We start from the raw sequence: 16,264 nt of genomic DNA, 5'->3' as shown, positions 1-16,264 counted from the left end.
GCAGCAGCAACTGTGGGAAAAATGTGGAAATAACTTCTCTGATGGACTTATGATAAAGAATGTGATCCACCCCCCCCAAAAAAAAAAAGAACACATAAGAATCACGGATTCCCTGAAAATAACCTCTAAAGTCAATATTAGTTTTATAATTTTTTTAAAAAAATAATCTTTTTAAATTTGCTTGGCATAGTGCAGAAGTGTCTCTCACAGTGCACAATGACTCGCTGGAACCACATTAAAATGTAATTGTGAAATATGTAAAAAAATAAATAAAAATACAATAGAACATAATAAATGGAATTTTCTATGTTCCACGGGGATCCTTCTCTAAGATTAGTGGTCCCCTTTTCTATTTGAGTTTAAAACCACTGAGATAGTAGTTAGAGAACTAACTTCAAAGCCAGGAAGATATGAATACAAATCCCAACTCTGACACATCTTTTCTGTATTACCCTGAGTATGTCACTTATTCTCTAAGTGACAGGCAACTCTCTAAGACAGAAATACAAAAGAAGGTGCAGACCTGCACTGGTAGAGGGAAGTTGAGAGTTGCCTGGACCAATGGAATTACAAATTCTTAACATTTTTTTTTCTTTTGACTAGGTAACCAGGGTTTAATGACTTGCCCAGGGTCACACAGCAATTAAGTATGTGAGGTCAAATTCAAACTCAAGTCTTCTTGACTCCAGGGCTGGTGCTCTATCCAGAACTACCTAACCAATTTCAAAACTGACTTGCAGAAAGTTACAAATATTCCTAACTCATTCTACAAGTTTCTCTCCCTGCTTCAAACTATGAGTATTCATTTTGGGGCCCCTCACTTTAGATCTTCAAGGCATTTTTAAAATATTTCCTTTGCCTATGAAGATATTTATGTTTTCACAGTCATATCTTAATCCAAATGAATTTTAAGAATAATAGTTTTAGGTATTTTTTATTATAAATATAAAAATTAAAATTTATATAAGAAGATATTGGAGTGATAGATTCAGTGTGGCACTGCAGATAGAGCCTCTAATTCAGGGTCTGAAAGACTCAGGGTTGGACACTTGTAAACTGGATGACATTGGGAATCCCTTAACCTCTTAGCCTCAGTTTCCTTTTCCTCAAAAGAAGAGAAAATAATGGCAACAACTATGAGGGCTGTTGTGAAGATCATATAAGTGTATAAAGCACCTTATAAACATGAAGCACTTTATGACCATTAGCTCTCATTCTTACATTTGGTTTCTGGCATTAGAATACAAATTGATACCATATGATTTGCCCGTTTTTCCAGTGTCTCTCAGAAAAATCCAAGAAAAAAACAAAACGTAAGAGGAGCAAACTAGCTTAATTTTTTACATAATAAAATCCAAAATAAATGTCCTTACCACATTACAAGTTGGCACAACAATATTTTCACAGCTACATTCTAAAGAAGGGAAAAATCAATATGTTAACATCAGTCAAAATAAATTATTTATGAAATGCATTAATATGTAGGTACATTAAAGTATCTGAAGATCAAAATCTGTTACCACAATGCCAGTCTGGACAGCACTGCCCTGTTACGTTTTCTTTCACAAGTTTCTTATCCTCTGGGCAGTTAAGTTGAGGAGGGGAGCAAAGATTCTGCTCACAAACTAAAAGCAAAAAACAAAGAAAAACAAAAATAAAAACATGCATCAAAATGAATTCTATCCATGAATCTATTGTGACTTCTGCAGTCAATTCTCTATGATGTACCCTTAATGAAACGGTTCCTCATTCAGTTAGACCACAACTAAACTATTGACACTATTTATCAAATATCATATTCCTTCTTGGTGGGACCAAATAAAATCATTCATAGATAACATGGCAGCTCTAATGTCTATACTAGATGAAACTCATATTGGGAAATAGTAACAGCAGGTGAGGGAGATGGAAACAGAAAAGTCTGCGAACTTTTGCAAACTTAGATATGAAATCCTCATTCCAAAGAGTAGAGCCAGTTCATCAGGAAATTGAAGATTTCCTGGGTAGCAGAGCCACAGTCCAAGTTTAGACATGCAAAAAACTGATGAACCTGTACTTTAAGAAATCAAATTATAAGCATTGGTATCACAGCAAGAATCTAACTTTATTCTCTTTCAATGTTCAAGACATCTCAACCAACAGTAAAATCTAAATACATAGCAATATTTTAGTTAAAATGAACTTACCACAGTAATACTGAGGGCAACAATGATGTGTGGTATTGAGATCCACAGTGAGAAATTCCCCTTCCATGCACGGAGGAATAGACTCAGTACAAGGTTCACAAACTGAGGATAAATATCAAAAACCATCAAAGATAAAAATTTATACTAAAAATACTCTGTTATTAAAATGTAAACTCCTTGCATATAAGGATTGTTTCATTCTTTACACTTCCATCACTAGCACCTAGCAAAGGCCCTGGCATATAACAGTTGCTTAATAAATCATTTTTAACACTATCTATTTTTGCAGCTGCTTTGTCTGAGATAAGGATTGCTACCCCTGCTTTTTTCATTTCAGCTGAAGCAAAAATATATTTTGCTCCAACCTTTTACCTTTACTCTATATGTATCTCTCTGCTTCAAAAGAGTTTCTTGTAAGCAGAATATTGTAGGATTCTGGTTTTTAATGCACTCTGCTATCTGCTTACTTTTTAAGGGAGAGTTCATCCCATTCACATTAAAAGTTATAATTACTAACACTTTATTGCCCTCCATGCTATCTTCCTTCTGTTTGTATTTTCCTCCTTTTCCCCTTTATCCATATTCCCCAGTGTTTTGTTTCTGAATTCCACCACCTTCAGTGTGTTTGCCTTCTTACATCGATCCCCCTTCCCTTTTTTAGTCCTTTCCCTTTTCCCTTTCTCTGTCATCACATTCAACTAAGATCAATGTATAACATGGAACCAATGTAAACACTAATAGAATGTCTTCTGTGGGGGTGGGGGGAGGGAAGCCAGAATGGGGGAAAATTGTAAAATTCAAAGTAAATAAAATCTTTCTTTAAAAAAAAGAATGAATTACATAATCTGGTGTCTAAAAAGAACATTTAAAAATTTAATCCATTTAATTATTGCCAGTCAGAACAGTACCTAAATTCTAGAATTGTGTTAAACTTTTTCTTTACATTAATTTTTTTTTGCAAGGCAATGGGGTTAAGTGGCTTGCCCAAGGCCACACAGCTAGGTAATTGTTAAGTGTCTGAGGTCAGATTTGAACTCAGGTACCCCTGACTCCAGGGCCGGTGCTCTATCCACTGTGCCACCCCACTGTTAAACTTCTTCTGAAAAATATCTCAGGAAGATTTTTTTGATAGAATGTTTCATTCTGCAAAGCCAAGAATTAGCTATAGTTTGCTTATATTTTAGGATTTTTTTCCCTTTTTTCAACATTTTGAATGTAACAGCAAATAAAATGTGTGCATCCACATATACAGTAGAACAGGTAAAAAAGAATTTGAAATTATGTACATCACACTTTTATTTTTAAGTATATACTAAATTTAACATGTACCTTTCAAAAAAATAAATCATGCTTTAATTTTTGATTATTATTTTACAGCTTCCTTGAAAAATATGCTCAAAAGAAGATGTAGTTTGCTTCAGGAAAATATTATTAAAGTTTTTACCAGGTAAAGTATTTGGTGTTTGATGGATATTAGTATTGTTAGCTTTATTGATATAGCTAGCTGGTCTTTATAAATTAGCAGACAATAAATCCCTATGCCAATAATCCCCTAAGTATTCTTTAGAATTCTATTAATAAACTGTACTGGAATCAGTTTTTTGTTGAGGTTTTTGGGGGTTTTTTTTTTAGGATTGAGTCTGTATCTCACCAGAGCTGGTGGGGCTTATCAACTCAGTGGAGGAGTTCTGAGCTACACCTTTTTTTCCAACTTGGCCTGGTTTGCTCTCCCTTAGGCAACCTGCTGCTCCCTAGTCAACCAACCCTATTAATATTGAGCTTAGTGAAGACTCCTAGAAGATCCAAGTTCAAAATATCCCCAAGCCTGCTCACTGCTAGACTTTACAGGCATGAACCAATATAGCTGCCAAATCAGAACATTATCAATGAAGAAAGTGCTGTCCGCAATCACTAAGACAGACAACTGTTCTTTGAAAACTTAAAAGATGTTTGTAAGAGATAAGCCAAACAAACATCATTTTCAAGCTGTATGGTATGAAAAGGTTTCAAAATATAGAAACAAAGTAAAATAATTAAATCCATGTGTTATCAGGATTATATTTATATTATCCTGTCTCCTACAGAAATTGTGCCAAAGATGCTTTCAGTGAATCTACAGTACGTGAACTCAGATGACACTGATATTCAATTATAAAAAGGCAATTATTCATAATCTATTGAATAATAAACATGGAAGATTTGTCCTAAGAAGTTTTTATTTGAATTCAATAAATATATTATTTATTAATAATATTTAATATATGAAAAGGGCAAAAATATCACTTGTACAAAAATATTCATAGCAGCCCTGTTTGTGGTGTCAAAGAATTGGAAAATAAGTAAATGCCCTTCAATTGGGGTATGGCTTAGCAAACTGTGGTATATGTATGTCATGGAACACTATTGTTCTATTAGAAACTAAGAAGGATGGGAATTCAGGGAAGGCTGGAAGGATTTGCATGAACTGATGTTGAGTGAGATGAGCAGAACCAGAATATTGTACACTCTAACAGCAACATGGGCATGATGATCAACCTTAATGGACTTGCTCATTCCAACAGTGCAACAATCAGAAACAATTTTGAGGTATATGTGATGGAGAATGCCATCTGTACCTAGAGAAAGAATTGTGGAGTTTGAACAAAGACCAAAGACTATTACCTTTAATTTAAAAAAAAAAAAAGAATTCTCTACAATAAGATTAAATCAAAGAAGAGGCACTGGTCTAAAATCTCCTCCAATGTTCCCCTAAAATTACAAAAGCCAATGAACTTTGACTACAGATTGATTTTAAGTTATTTTCAATGAAGACATTCATGAAAGAAATAATATTTAACATTTTAATCTATTTTGTATTAATAATTATTAGCATACCACACTGTATACATTATACTTTTCTTTTTTTTTAACAAGTTTTGATGTCCTTCCTATACTTTTCCTCAATATCCATTTTTCTCTCTCCCCCCCTTCTGGAGATCCATCCTAAAGTATTTTTTTAAAAATGAAAGAAAAAGAAGAAGACAATATGAGAATAACTCATCAACCCATTGAATAAGTCCAAAAATACATATAATATCCAACACTTGTGGACCTCCCATTTTTACAGAGGGGAGGAATGGGAGTGTCTTCTTTTCTCTCTTTTTTTTTTGAACCATGCTTGTTCTTTGTAATTTTACAACATTCATTTTTTTGTAGTTGTTCTTTCTTACACTATTGTAGTCATGCAAATAGTCATGTCCCATGTATATGGGGCAGCTAGAGGACACAGTGGGTAGATCATCAGCCCTAAAGTCAGAAGGACCTGAATTCAAATCTGACCTCAGATATTTACTAGGTATGTGACCTTGGTCGAGTCACTCAACCCTGACTTCCTCACATCCAAGGCCATCTCCAGTGGTCCTGATTCATATCTGACCCACTGAACCCAGATGGTTCTGGAGGAGAAAGAGAGGCTGGTGATTCTGTACAGGCCCCCTTAATCAAATCCCATTCAAATACTTGTCATGTGATCCCCTGCCTGAGGTCATGGTCTTCTTTGAGAATGAAGGACAGATACCATCATTATTGTACATTGTTTTCTTGGCTTTCTTACTTTATATCAGTGCATATGCATGCTTATTATTAATCACATTTATCATTTGTATAGCTTGATCCTATCCTCTTACATTGATATACCACAATTTGTTCAGCCATTTCTCCAATCAATGGAAACCTACTTTCCACCCCCCTCAATTCTTTGCTATCACACACACACAAAATGTGTAAATATTTTAGTGTGTTTAGGGATTTTCTTCTTATCACTGACCTCCTTGGGATATAAACCTAGGAATGGAATCTCTGGGCCAAAAAAATATAGATAACTTAGTCTCCTAATCTGTGTAATTCCCCAAAATGGTTATACTGATTTATAGCTCCACCAACAATGTACTAGTGTATTTTCCCATAACCCATCTAAAATGACTATTCTCCTCTTTTACCATCTTTGCCAGTTTGCAGTATTTTAAGAGAAAACTTGGGGTTATTTTGATTTATATAACTCTTTTATTTTTGATTATTTGAAGTGTTTTTTCATATGTTGTTAATTTATAATGCTTCTTCTGAGAATAATTTATTCACATCATTTAATGCCTAATCTAATACAGAATGTATTTTTAGTATTGATGTATTTAATATGTACTTGTATTAATATATTAAATATGCATATATATATATCTGTTCATTTTTATATTTTCATTACCAACCCTTATGAGAGAAATGTGTTACAAAGATCTTTTCCTATTCAATCATTTTTCTTTTTATTCTAGATACATTAATTTTCTTTGAGCAAAGATTTTTTAGTTTCTGTAATAAAGGTTTTCTATTTTATCTTTTGTAATTCCCTCAATTCTTTTGAATGATCAAAGTTTAAATTTTCATGTTTGTTGTATCATACTCTCTATGTCTAGCATGATGATTTATGTTTTTAGTTCTATAGAGATATATTGTTTAAAAAGGTATTTTTTCATCTTTGAGAAAGAAATGAGTAGGAGTTAAGGGCTTTCACTTTTTCAGTCTCATTAATAAAGGAGAAATTATATCTCTATTGAAAAAGTCATATTTTGTGCCTTTCTCATTAAAGAAGGTTAAAGTTTTCTAGTAATCTAAACCATAGTTATCTGGCAATTAAAATATAAAGATAGCTCTGAAAAGTCATTCCTTATAAAGCTGCCTTTTTCTTACAAGCAACTTGGCCCATTTGGGTAATATACAAAACTTTTCTCAAAAATGTAGATATTACATTGTAATAGTATATAAACATAGTTATTTACTATTCTTACTAATTTTCATTCTAGCTTTTACTAGTTAAGCTTGGGGTTCTTAGCTTTCTTCTGTGCCATGGACTCTTTGGACAGTCTGGAGAAGAATATGGAGGGTTTTTTCCCAGAGTAATATTTTTAAATTCAAAAAACTAAATAAATCAGCTTACAAAAGAAATCCTGAATATTTTTAAAGACATTTATCAAAATACTTTTTTTAAGTTGACCATTAGCATAAGATATCCCTATATCTACTTTCTTGAAAGTTTAGAGGCAGATGTGAAATAGTGTGCTGGTTTCTCAGGATTTATGGAGATTTCCCTGAATTGAAAGATCAAAACATTTGGTGACAGCAAGTTTCCTAAAATCATTATCAAATGCAGATTTCCCTTTCCAATTCTTCCTTCCTGCAAGTATGTACTAAAGCTATCTTACCACAAAAAGGGGAGAAACAACAAGGTGCTCCCTGCTGAACTTGAACCTCAAATTGATCTTCCCTGCACTCTGATGGTGGAGGATCAGGACAAGCCAAAATGTCACATTCTACAGAAAGAGAAATAAACTTTAGTTTTAAAAAAAGGTACAATAATGCTAAAATAAAGCAAGATAGTGTTATTTATTTTTCTTTGGATTCAAAAAATAGCAATAACACAATGAGCAACACTCATTTATTTCCTTTTAAACAAATTTGAGCAGCACCCAAAAAACAAATTATATGTAATATCTGGAATTCAAACATTCACCTGTACTAATGGAAAGGAGATCTGTTTCCTTATCTTTTTTCTGAAACTAATTTTATGACTAGTTATTTGATAAGATTAGTTTGATGTCAGCATCATGAAGATTACTCATCTAACAAATACTAGTTTTAATAGAACTATATAAGATTCTATATGTTTAAAGTAATTTTTTAAATAAATTTATGCTTGGAAAAATCAGCAGATCCTACTCTATAGAAAGCTTCCTACATGTTACAAAAACGACAGAAGAATCCACTATTCTGATTAGATGATAGATTTCACCTACTTAAATAGGTGTATAGATTTATATCTTAATTGCTTAAATAGTTTAAATATTTAAATATTAATAACCTTAAATTATACTAAGACTTTGGAGAAAATTTGTATAGATAACATGCATGCATCATACCCTCTATGTAGGATATATCTGAACCTATGTATAAACACACACACATATACATATATATATATATATATATATACTTAATTATAGATATGAGCATGTCTTGTGTGTGTGTGCATGTGTGTATGTATATAAATCAAATATATTTGATAGGTAAAGGTTTACAATACATGGATATATATATATATATATATATATATATATATATTAAACCTTTACCTATAGATATTGATATAGATAGATATAGATGGTTAGATATACATGTAGATAGATATAGATAAAGATAAAGATAGAGATAGTTATAGAGATATATAGGTAGATGGATAGAGAGAGAGAGAGAGAGAGAGAGATGGATGGATAGATGGATAGACAGACAGACAGACAGACATACAGATAGATAGATAGATAGATAGATAGATAGATAGATAGATAGATAGATAGATAGGTATGGATATTCTTATATACACATGTGCATCATTATTATTATGTTCAGCACACACATGTGAATACATAGATATATATATGAACATCCACATTATCTTTAAAGTTTACATGGATCTATGGTCTGTCAGATTTGAGTGTTCCTTCCAGTGATATAGATCACAATCTTCTCTGTCTTCCCATGACCCTTGTTCATGTCCATCCAAGATTCATGATGCATTTAAATATATAGTTGCTTATATATATATATATATATATATATATATATATATATGTATGCCTATATAGTTCATGTGTTGCTATACATTATGAATGTGTATATGTGTTTGGTGTCTATGACTATAATTGTCCATGCAACAGTATCATACATTATCTTGTATATGCATATTTGTCTGTTTGTTATGTGTAATGAATGGTTATGTGTAAGATATGTACCATGTACATGAGTGTATATGTGTGTGTGTTTATATGTACATTGAAATCAGCTTTCACATTTTCTGTATACATAGATTATGTGTACGTATCAGTACAATTGTATATAGATTAGTGTTGTGTGCTGTTCATGTGGATGCATGTGTGTGTTATGTTTAAGTGTATACATACACATGATCACATGCATATATTGAGGAGGTACTTACCACACTGGTATTGTGGGCAGCAGTGAAGTGGGCTGTAGCCTACAAATAATTTTTCAGAACTATCACAAGTTGGAATATCAGTTTCACACAAAGTCATGTCACAGGCTGAAGAAAATAAAAAGAAATGAAGTCCAGATTTCCATGAATGCAAGAGTAAATCATCCAATTCAAACCTGGAGCAATAAGTTGTTTCTAACATGCCTTTCAAAAAAAGTAGAATGAAAAGGAAGAGGAAATAGCCCCAGATTTCATAGCTCAAAAAGTGAAGCTACTTCATAATATCTAGTCATGACAACCCTATTAGACCGGCTATGGGCAATACTATCCCTATGCAGAGGAAGAAAAGCGAAACAAGACAATAAAAAAACCCTTCAGAATCTGATGAATACTTTATTATCTCTTATATATTTCTTTCCTTTATTCCTAATTCCTCATGCCAAAATTGACTAATCTGTAAACATATTTACCAAAAATATGTATATACAATGTTAGCCTGAATTCATCACTGAAGGGAGGGGAGTAAGAAGGGAAGATGGAAGGAAATTTTGTCACTTAGAAATATGCATAGACATATATGGATGAATGTGAAAAACACTCTCATACATATATTTGGAAAAAAATAAAATATCAATAAAATATATAATCATTATCCATTAATGATTTTATAGAAAATGCCTTGAATTTAAGAATTTTTTTTGGTTTTGTTTGTTTCTTTTTTAAATAAAACTTAGAATCAAACTGGCCTTGAAAACAGGCCCAAAGATGAGTCCCTAAATTCTAGGGCTACATAAAACAGAGACAAAAATAAGGACCCAGGTGAACACCTACTCTCCCAGAAGAGTTGATCACTATTTTGGGTAAGACAAACTTTTTCTGCTGCCTACATACCACACACTTTGTTTGGACAGCAGGTCTGCATGTCTGTGATGGTGATGACAACTTCTCCTTCTCGTTGACAAGTTGGGGACAACTCTTCAGTACAAGTGACTTCCAGAGGAATCACATTTCCATTTTCCAAACACTTATACAGGCAGCAGCCTTCCTCTGACCCATTCCAAACCTCTTCAGGAGAGCGGGGTTGGCCCTTACTGTCGGTACATGCTAACAGAAATATACGGTGTTACAACTGCCCTGATTTGATTACTACAAAAGAAATAAAAACCTATCGAGCTTTGTTCTATATTCTAGCTTATGACAAAAGGCAATGTCCAATGTCTCAGTTCCCTACCTAGGCTTTATTCAAGGGGAAAAAAAGAGAAGAAAAGAGTACTGCCCAACTGTCAGAAAAACTTGAGTTTGAATTCTGCCTCTGACAATTATAGTGTGTTGGATAAATCATCCAACTTCCCTAAACATATGTTTCCTCACCTGCAAAATGGGTGTTTATCTTACAGCTATATAAAGAATCAAATGAAGTATTTTTCATGACTTTAAGAATTATACAGAAGCCAGCTATTATCTCACCATTTCTAATCTTAAAGTTTCAAGGTTTTCTATATGATAAACCTTTTTCCTTGGTACATAGTCACAAATTTAATTTTTTGATATTTCTGGAATTTTTCCCTGTTTATGAATAATTCAAGTCAAATCAAGTCATTAAAAATTTATTAAGTTAAGAGCACCAGCCCTGGAGTCTAAAGGATCAGAGTTCATTCAGCCTTGGATACCTGACACTTAATAGCTGTGTGACCCTCAACAAGTCACTTAATCCAGATCATTTAGCAAAAAACAATAAAAAAAGCTTTCTATGGGCTATTTGCAAAAAGGCAAATATAAAAGTAAAAACAAAAGATATCCTTCTCTCCAGCAACTCACAATAAAATGAGGAAGGTAACATACCAAAAATATGTATAAATCAGATAAAGACAGGATAAAGTAAAGACAATGACGGAGGTAAGGCACCAGAATTAAATGGTCTTGGGAAAGTCTTTAAACAGAAGATGATATTTTAGTTCTGACCAAAAGGCCAGGAGTCAAAAATGATGAAGGAGAGGATTCCAGATATAAGAAACAGTCAATAAAAAGTGCACCAAGTGCAGAGATAGAGTAGTAGGGGGCCAGCATCACTGTCTTAAGGAGAGACAGAGACAGAGGAGTGATGAGAGGAAGAAGGTTGGAGGAGATTGGGATGAAAGAAGACTAGAAATGTAGGAAAGGATCAGGTTTTGAAGTCTTTAAAAAAACCAATCAGAGAGTTTTATATATGATCCTGGAGGTGACAGAGAATCATAAGAGTTTATTAAATTGGGGGGGGGGTATGCTGAGACTTGCTCTTTAGGAAGATAAATAAGCTGAATAAGGATACCCTAGTCTAGAGAGAAGGAGACTTGAGTAGACAAGGTTATAATAATAGTTCAGGTATGAGATGATAAGAGTCTTCATCAGGGGAATGGTGATGTTAGAAGAAAGGAGGACTACTTGAGAGATGATGCAAAGGTAGAACTTAGCAGGACTTAGGGTTAGGGTTAGGGAGAGAGCCAAGAAAGAATATGACCTCATCAATAAAAAGGAGGTAAGGAAGAAGGAAGAGTTTAAGAGAAAAATGAATTTAATTCTATAAATACTTAGTCTAAATATATATATATAGTATATGTATACATATATATATATATATATATATATATATATAGGAGATCCACTTTGAGATGTCTAATAGGCAATTTAGAGTTTGGACTGGTGTTCAAGGGAGAGGTTAGGGTTGAATAAATAGTTCTGAGAATTAATCAAGTAGAGAAAAATGATTGAATGCATAGGAATAATAATGAATAGTATTTTATGCATTCATTTTATAATTTCATAAATTTTTATTTTAACAAGAAATTAATAATAAATCACAACTCTGCTCTTTTCTTTCTCTATGAACCTGTGAGAATAATCTCTTGACCATCGATTCCCATGTCTGTGAAATGAGGGAGTTGGGGTATTAGATTCACTGAATCTAAATCAATCCACTTATGATTTACAGGATCAGATATTTAGAGTTTTAGAGCTAGAGATCATCTAATCTAAAGTTTTTATTTCACAGATAAGGAAACAGAAACCTGCAAAGATTATGTGACTTGTCCAAGGTCAAACATGAAATACAGAAGCAGGATTTCAATCCGGCACCTCTAACTAGATTTATGTTTAAAGCTAGCCCTCTTACCAAGTCATTCTGATGTCATCTAAATCTATGAAACTGATATTTTGTAAATGATAAATGATTACAAATAAACAGAACTAGAAAATGAGAAGAAAATGACTTTACTCGTTTAAGATCATTGCATCTCTTTTGTAAAAAAAAATCCAATATTTTAGCATCAGAATGAGAGCTGAGACCTGACTTCAAAGCTGGGTGACTACAACTACAGGTCTCTGGGGATAATAATACCTCCAAGAGTTATTACAATGCTCCAATGAGATAATTCAGTGTATTTCTAACTACACTAAGGTATCTGGGACACCCTGTGTTTTCACTACTTTTATTATTACATAATTAAATAATGATTACAATTAGGACATTATGGTGTAATGGAAAGAAAATTTGCTTTGGAGTCAGAGGATTTGGAATTACGTGTGCTAAACTGCATACTATCCATGTGACTATGAGTAGATTAAATAATCAATCTCAGTCTCAGCTGATATATAAAATAGGTATGCTAATATAACATCTCCTACCTCACATGAGTTTTGTGATAATAACATAATGTAGGGAAAGGCCTTTGTAAACTATTAAACACCATATAAACACAAATAGTGCCTACAATGGAGATAATTTATTTTTTATAGTAGTTTTATTGTAGGGAAAAATGTGAACTTTTTGAACCACTAACTGAACTAAAGACTCCAAAAGTAAATCAGCCTTTGTGTTACCCAAAGTTAAATGCAGATCATTGTTGCCTAATTTCACTATCCCTAAAGGGAATATAGATTGCAATGCCTATATATTTAATAAGACCATGGCCCTGAGTTTTAGATTCTCTTGGGCACATAATTTTCAAAATGTAAGACCTGTTTCTAACATGCATTTCATTTCCAATATTCCTTCTCCCTAGCTTATCATGCAATAGATACATGCCAATTCTTCTGTATGTAGCATTTATATCATTTGACCATCTAACCCTAGAAGAGGTAACATGAGTATTGAACTAAGTGACAAGAAAACAACGTTAAGTTCAGATCCCATCAACAACACTGTATTACCTTGGGTAGACATTGAAACTGTTTGGTTATCAAAATCTTTTAAAATGAATGGGTTTGCCTCAATGATCCACAAGATTCCTTCTGATTCTAAATTTATGAAAATTCCAAATTTTCTATGTAATCTGAAACCTGATTCTACAACAGCTAGAAAACATGGGAATTGAGAAAACTAATGGTTTAGCACATACAAAGTGAGCAGCAAGGTCCTTCATTTTGAACGATTTTCATCTGCTCACATAATGAAGCAATTCCAGAAGCAGATAAAATATCTTGTATTTAGATGTGAGGCTGAAAAGAACAATGTCTCACCTTTGAAGCTAATTAAGTTTCTACCTTATTATAAGTTATCACAAGAAAATGATTATTTTTCTTGCCCTTATCTTCATTCCTTTTTCCCTACTTTTATCTCCATTGACTCCAAGTCTATTCCTAAGTTTTCTAGGGAAGGAAAAGTTAATTTAATTAGTTTTACAAATAAAAACCTTACAAAAATCTCTGCACTGCTACTCACCACATCTTTCCTCTTGAATACACAGAATGGAGTCTGGTCTGTGAAGAATGGTTCCACTTGTGCATACACAGTCTTCCCTTAAATGTTGGCAAGAGGACTCTTCTTCAAAGAACCATTTGTTCTGACATGTTTTGGCTGTACATGACTGAGCACAAGGCTGATATTCCATCCCTTCAGGACAACTCAAAGCTGTAAGTGAGATAACAGAGTCTGATGGCAATGCAATTCAATTCAAAAAAATAATCATTTATTAATCATTCACTTAACCAATTTTCCCATATGAAATGATGCTAAAATCTTGAGTAAAATCTGGCAATTTTCTTTCAGTGATGAATAACAATGGTGAAGTCAAAGATAAATCTTAATTAATAAATTATGCAGCCCATAACACTCCCACATGAAGTCTGAACGAGATTAATATGTAATTGGGAAATATTTATTTAATAAAATAAATAATTGGGAAATAATTACTTAATGAAATAAGTAAAAATATAATAAGTGATAGCATTACATTTTTTAGGCTTTTTTTTGCAAGGTAAATGGGGTTAAGTGGCTTGCCCAAGGCCACACAGCTAGGTAATTATTAAGTGTCTGAGACCGGATTTGAACCCAGGTACTCCTGACTCCAAGGCCAGTGCTTTATGCACTACACCACCTAGCCGCCCCAACATTACATTTTAAAATCAAGTTAATATTCAGTCCCACATGGGTTAGTTACCACTAATCCATTTGAGTTTAACCTCATTTTTATAGTAGTAGATACCTAGCCTTATATCCAACAAGATTAGAGTCCAAGTCTCTTGTATGTCACATAATGACTGTATGACCTAGAGTGAGTCATTGAATTTCTGAGCCTCAGTTTCTTTATTTATTCAATGGGAATAATGATAAAAATCTCTTCACAAGGTTGTTGTGGGATTCAAATATGATAATACCTATAAAGTGCTTAGCAAATGGCAAATCACTATATGAATACCTGCTATAATTACTGTTATTATTATCACAAATGCTATTAACTGGTATTCCCTATACTTAATAAGCAGTTTTCAATATTTTATTATGCCATAGAGTGGGTCCTACTTGGGCTGTTGAAGAACATGTCTGTAGAGTACAAATTTTCCTAATCAACTGAAAAAGGTTTAGCCAAATTTAGAGATCAAGATGAAAATGATATATATTCTTAGCCACAGTAATTTCTGAATATCATCTAAGTCATGGAGGAGTTACATTCTGTATCAGTGGAAAGAATATTCACTTTAAGGAAATGACAAATCCCTGAAGTTCTACAGTTGAAAGACATATACACACGTGTGTACATATATATATATATGAATGAATAAATAAATGAATATATATATTCACATACATAGCCTGGTATTAAAAAGAAGCCTCACAAAGAAATCAACCACCAAATAATACATTAAGCATCCATTTCTAGCACTAAGTTAACTTCTAAGACAGTTGAAAAAGAAGTCGCTATGAATTATTCATGTCTTAGTTTGATCTAGTTTAGTTCAACAAATTTGAATAAGAGGCATCTTAACTATAGTTTAATTGTAATTTGTTTCTAGCAGGAAATCAAGGTTGCAGAGTCACTGCTAAATATGGACAGGATAGACACATTTGAAATATGTTTTAGGATTGCACACATTTTTCATTTGCCAGGAAAGATCATTGCATGCACAATTAAGGTTAACCTTTACATTAAAAAAAAAACTTAATTATGACTTCATAAGCCTTAGATTAAATAAGTCCACTGCTTCATATGTTTTAGTTTTGCTGATTAGCAATGAGCTACAAAGCCAGAATTTTTTAAGCTGTTTTTAAAAAATGGTGCTAAAAATAAAATCTTATTCTAGAAATATAAAGCATCACTCAATTAAGAAAATCATTTCTATGGGCCTACTGTGTGTTTCGAGAATTACCATCTGTCCTGATTACTTACAACAATAATCTGCTGTTCTCCACTGAATGCAGATGTCATATTTGTTGCACAAGGCTACATATGCAGACAATACATCACATTCGTACTTCCAAAAATGGGTATGGTTGATCCACATCTTCTCACAAAATTCCTCTGGCAAAACCTAGAGATGGTGGAGGGCAGTGTAGGAGGATTGAGAGTAAGGAGAGAAGAGAGATATTTTGGTTTAATCCACTGAAGATTATGATTGCCTTGAGGTTCTTTGGGTTGTGTTCATGAATTGCAAGTAAAAATTTATTATCAGTAATCTTTTTTTTTGCAAGGCAAATGGGGTTAAGTGGCTTGCCCAAGGCCACACAGCTAGGTAATTATTAAGTATCTGAGACCAGATTTGAACCCAGGTACTCCTGACTCCAGGGCCAGTGCTAGCTGCCCCTATTATC

General features: G+C 33.0%; 1 protein-coding gene across 1 annotated transcript in view; it reads right to left on the bottom strand.

Moving 5' to 3' along the window:
* OTOGL (otogelin like) overlaps positions 1-16,264 on the bottom strand; it is a 228,740-nt gene that overhangs the window by 23,461 nt on the left and 189,015 nt on the right. The window contains exons 48-51 of the mRNA XM_074226513.1: positions 7,418-7,525; positions 2,187-2,288; positions 1,521-1,625; positions 1,374-1,414 (exon numbers count right to left, since the gene is read on the bottom strand). Coding sequence (XP_074082614.1) covers positions 1,374-1,414; positions 1,521-1,625; positions 2,187-2,288; positions 7,418-7,525 — 356 coding nt within the window. The remainder of the gene's footprint in view (positions 1-1,373; positions 1,415-1,520; positions 1,626-2,186; positions 2,289-7,417; positions 7,526-16,264) is intronic.

Source organism: Macrotis lagotis, chromosome 2 (assembly GCF_037893015.1).
Source record: "Macrotis lagotis isolate mMagLag1 chromosome 2, bilby.v1.9.chrom.fasta, whole genome shotgun sequence".
Classification (NCBI taxonomy): domain Eukaryota; kingdom Metazoa; phylum Chordata; class Mammalia; order Peramelemorphia; family Peramelidae; genus Macrotis; species Macrotis lagotis.
The sequence above is the reverse complement of the archived record's forward strand: the minus strand, read 5'-3'. Positions and strand labels throughout refer to the sequence as shown.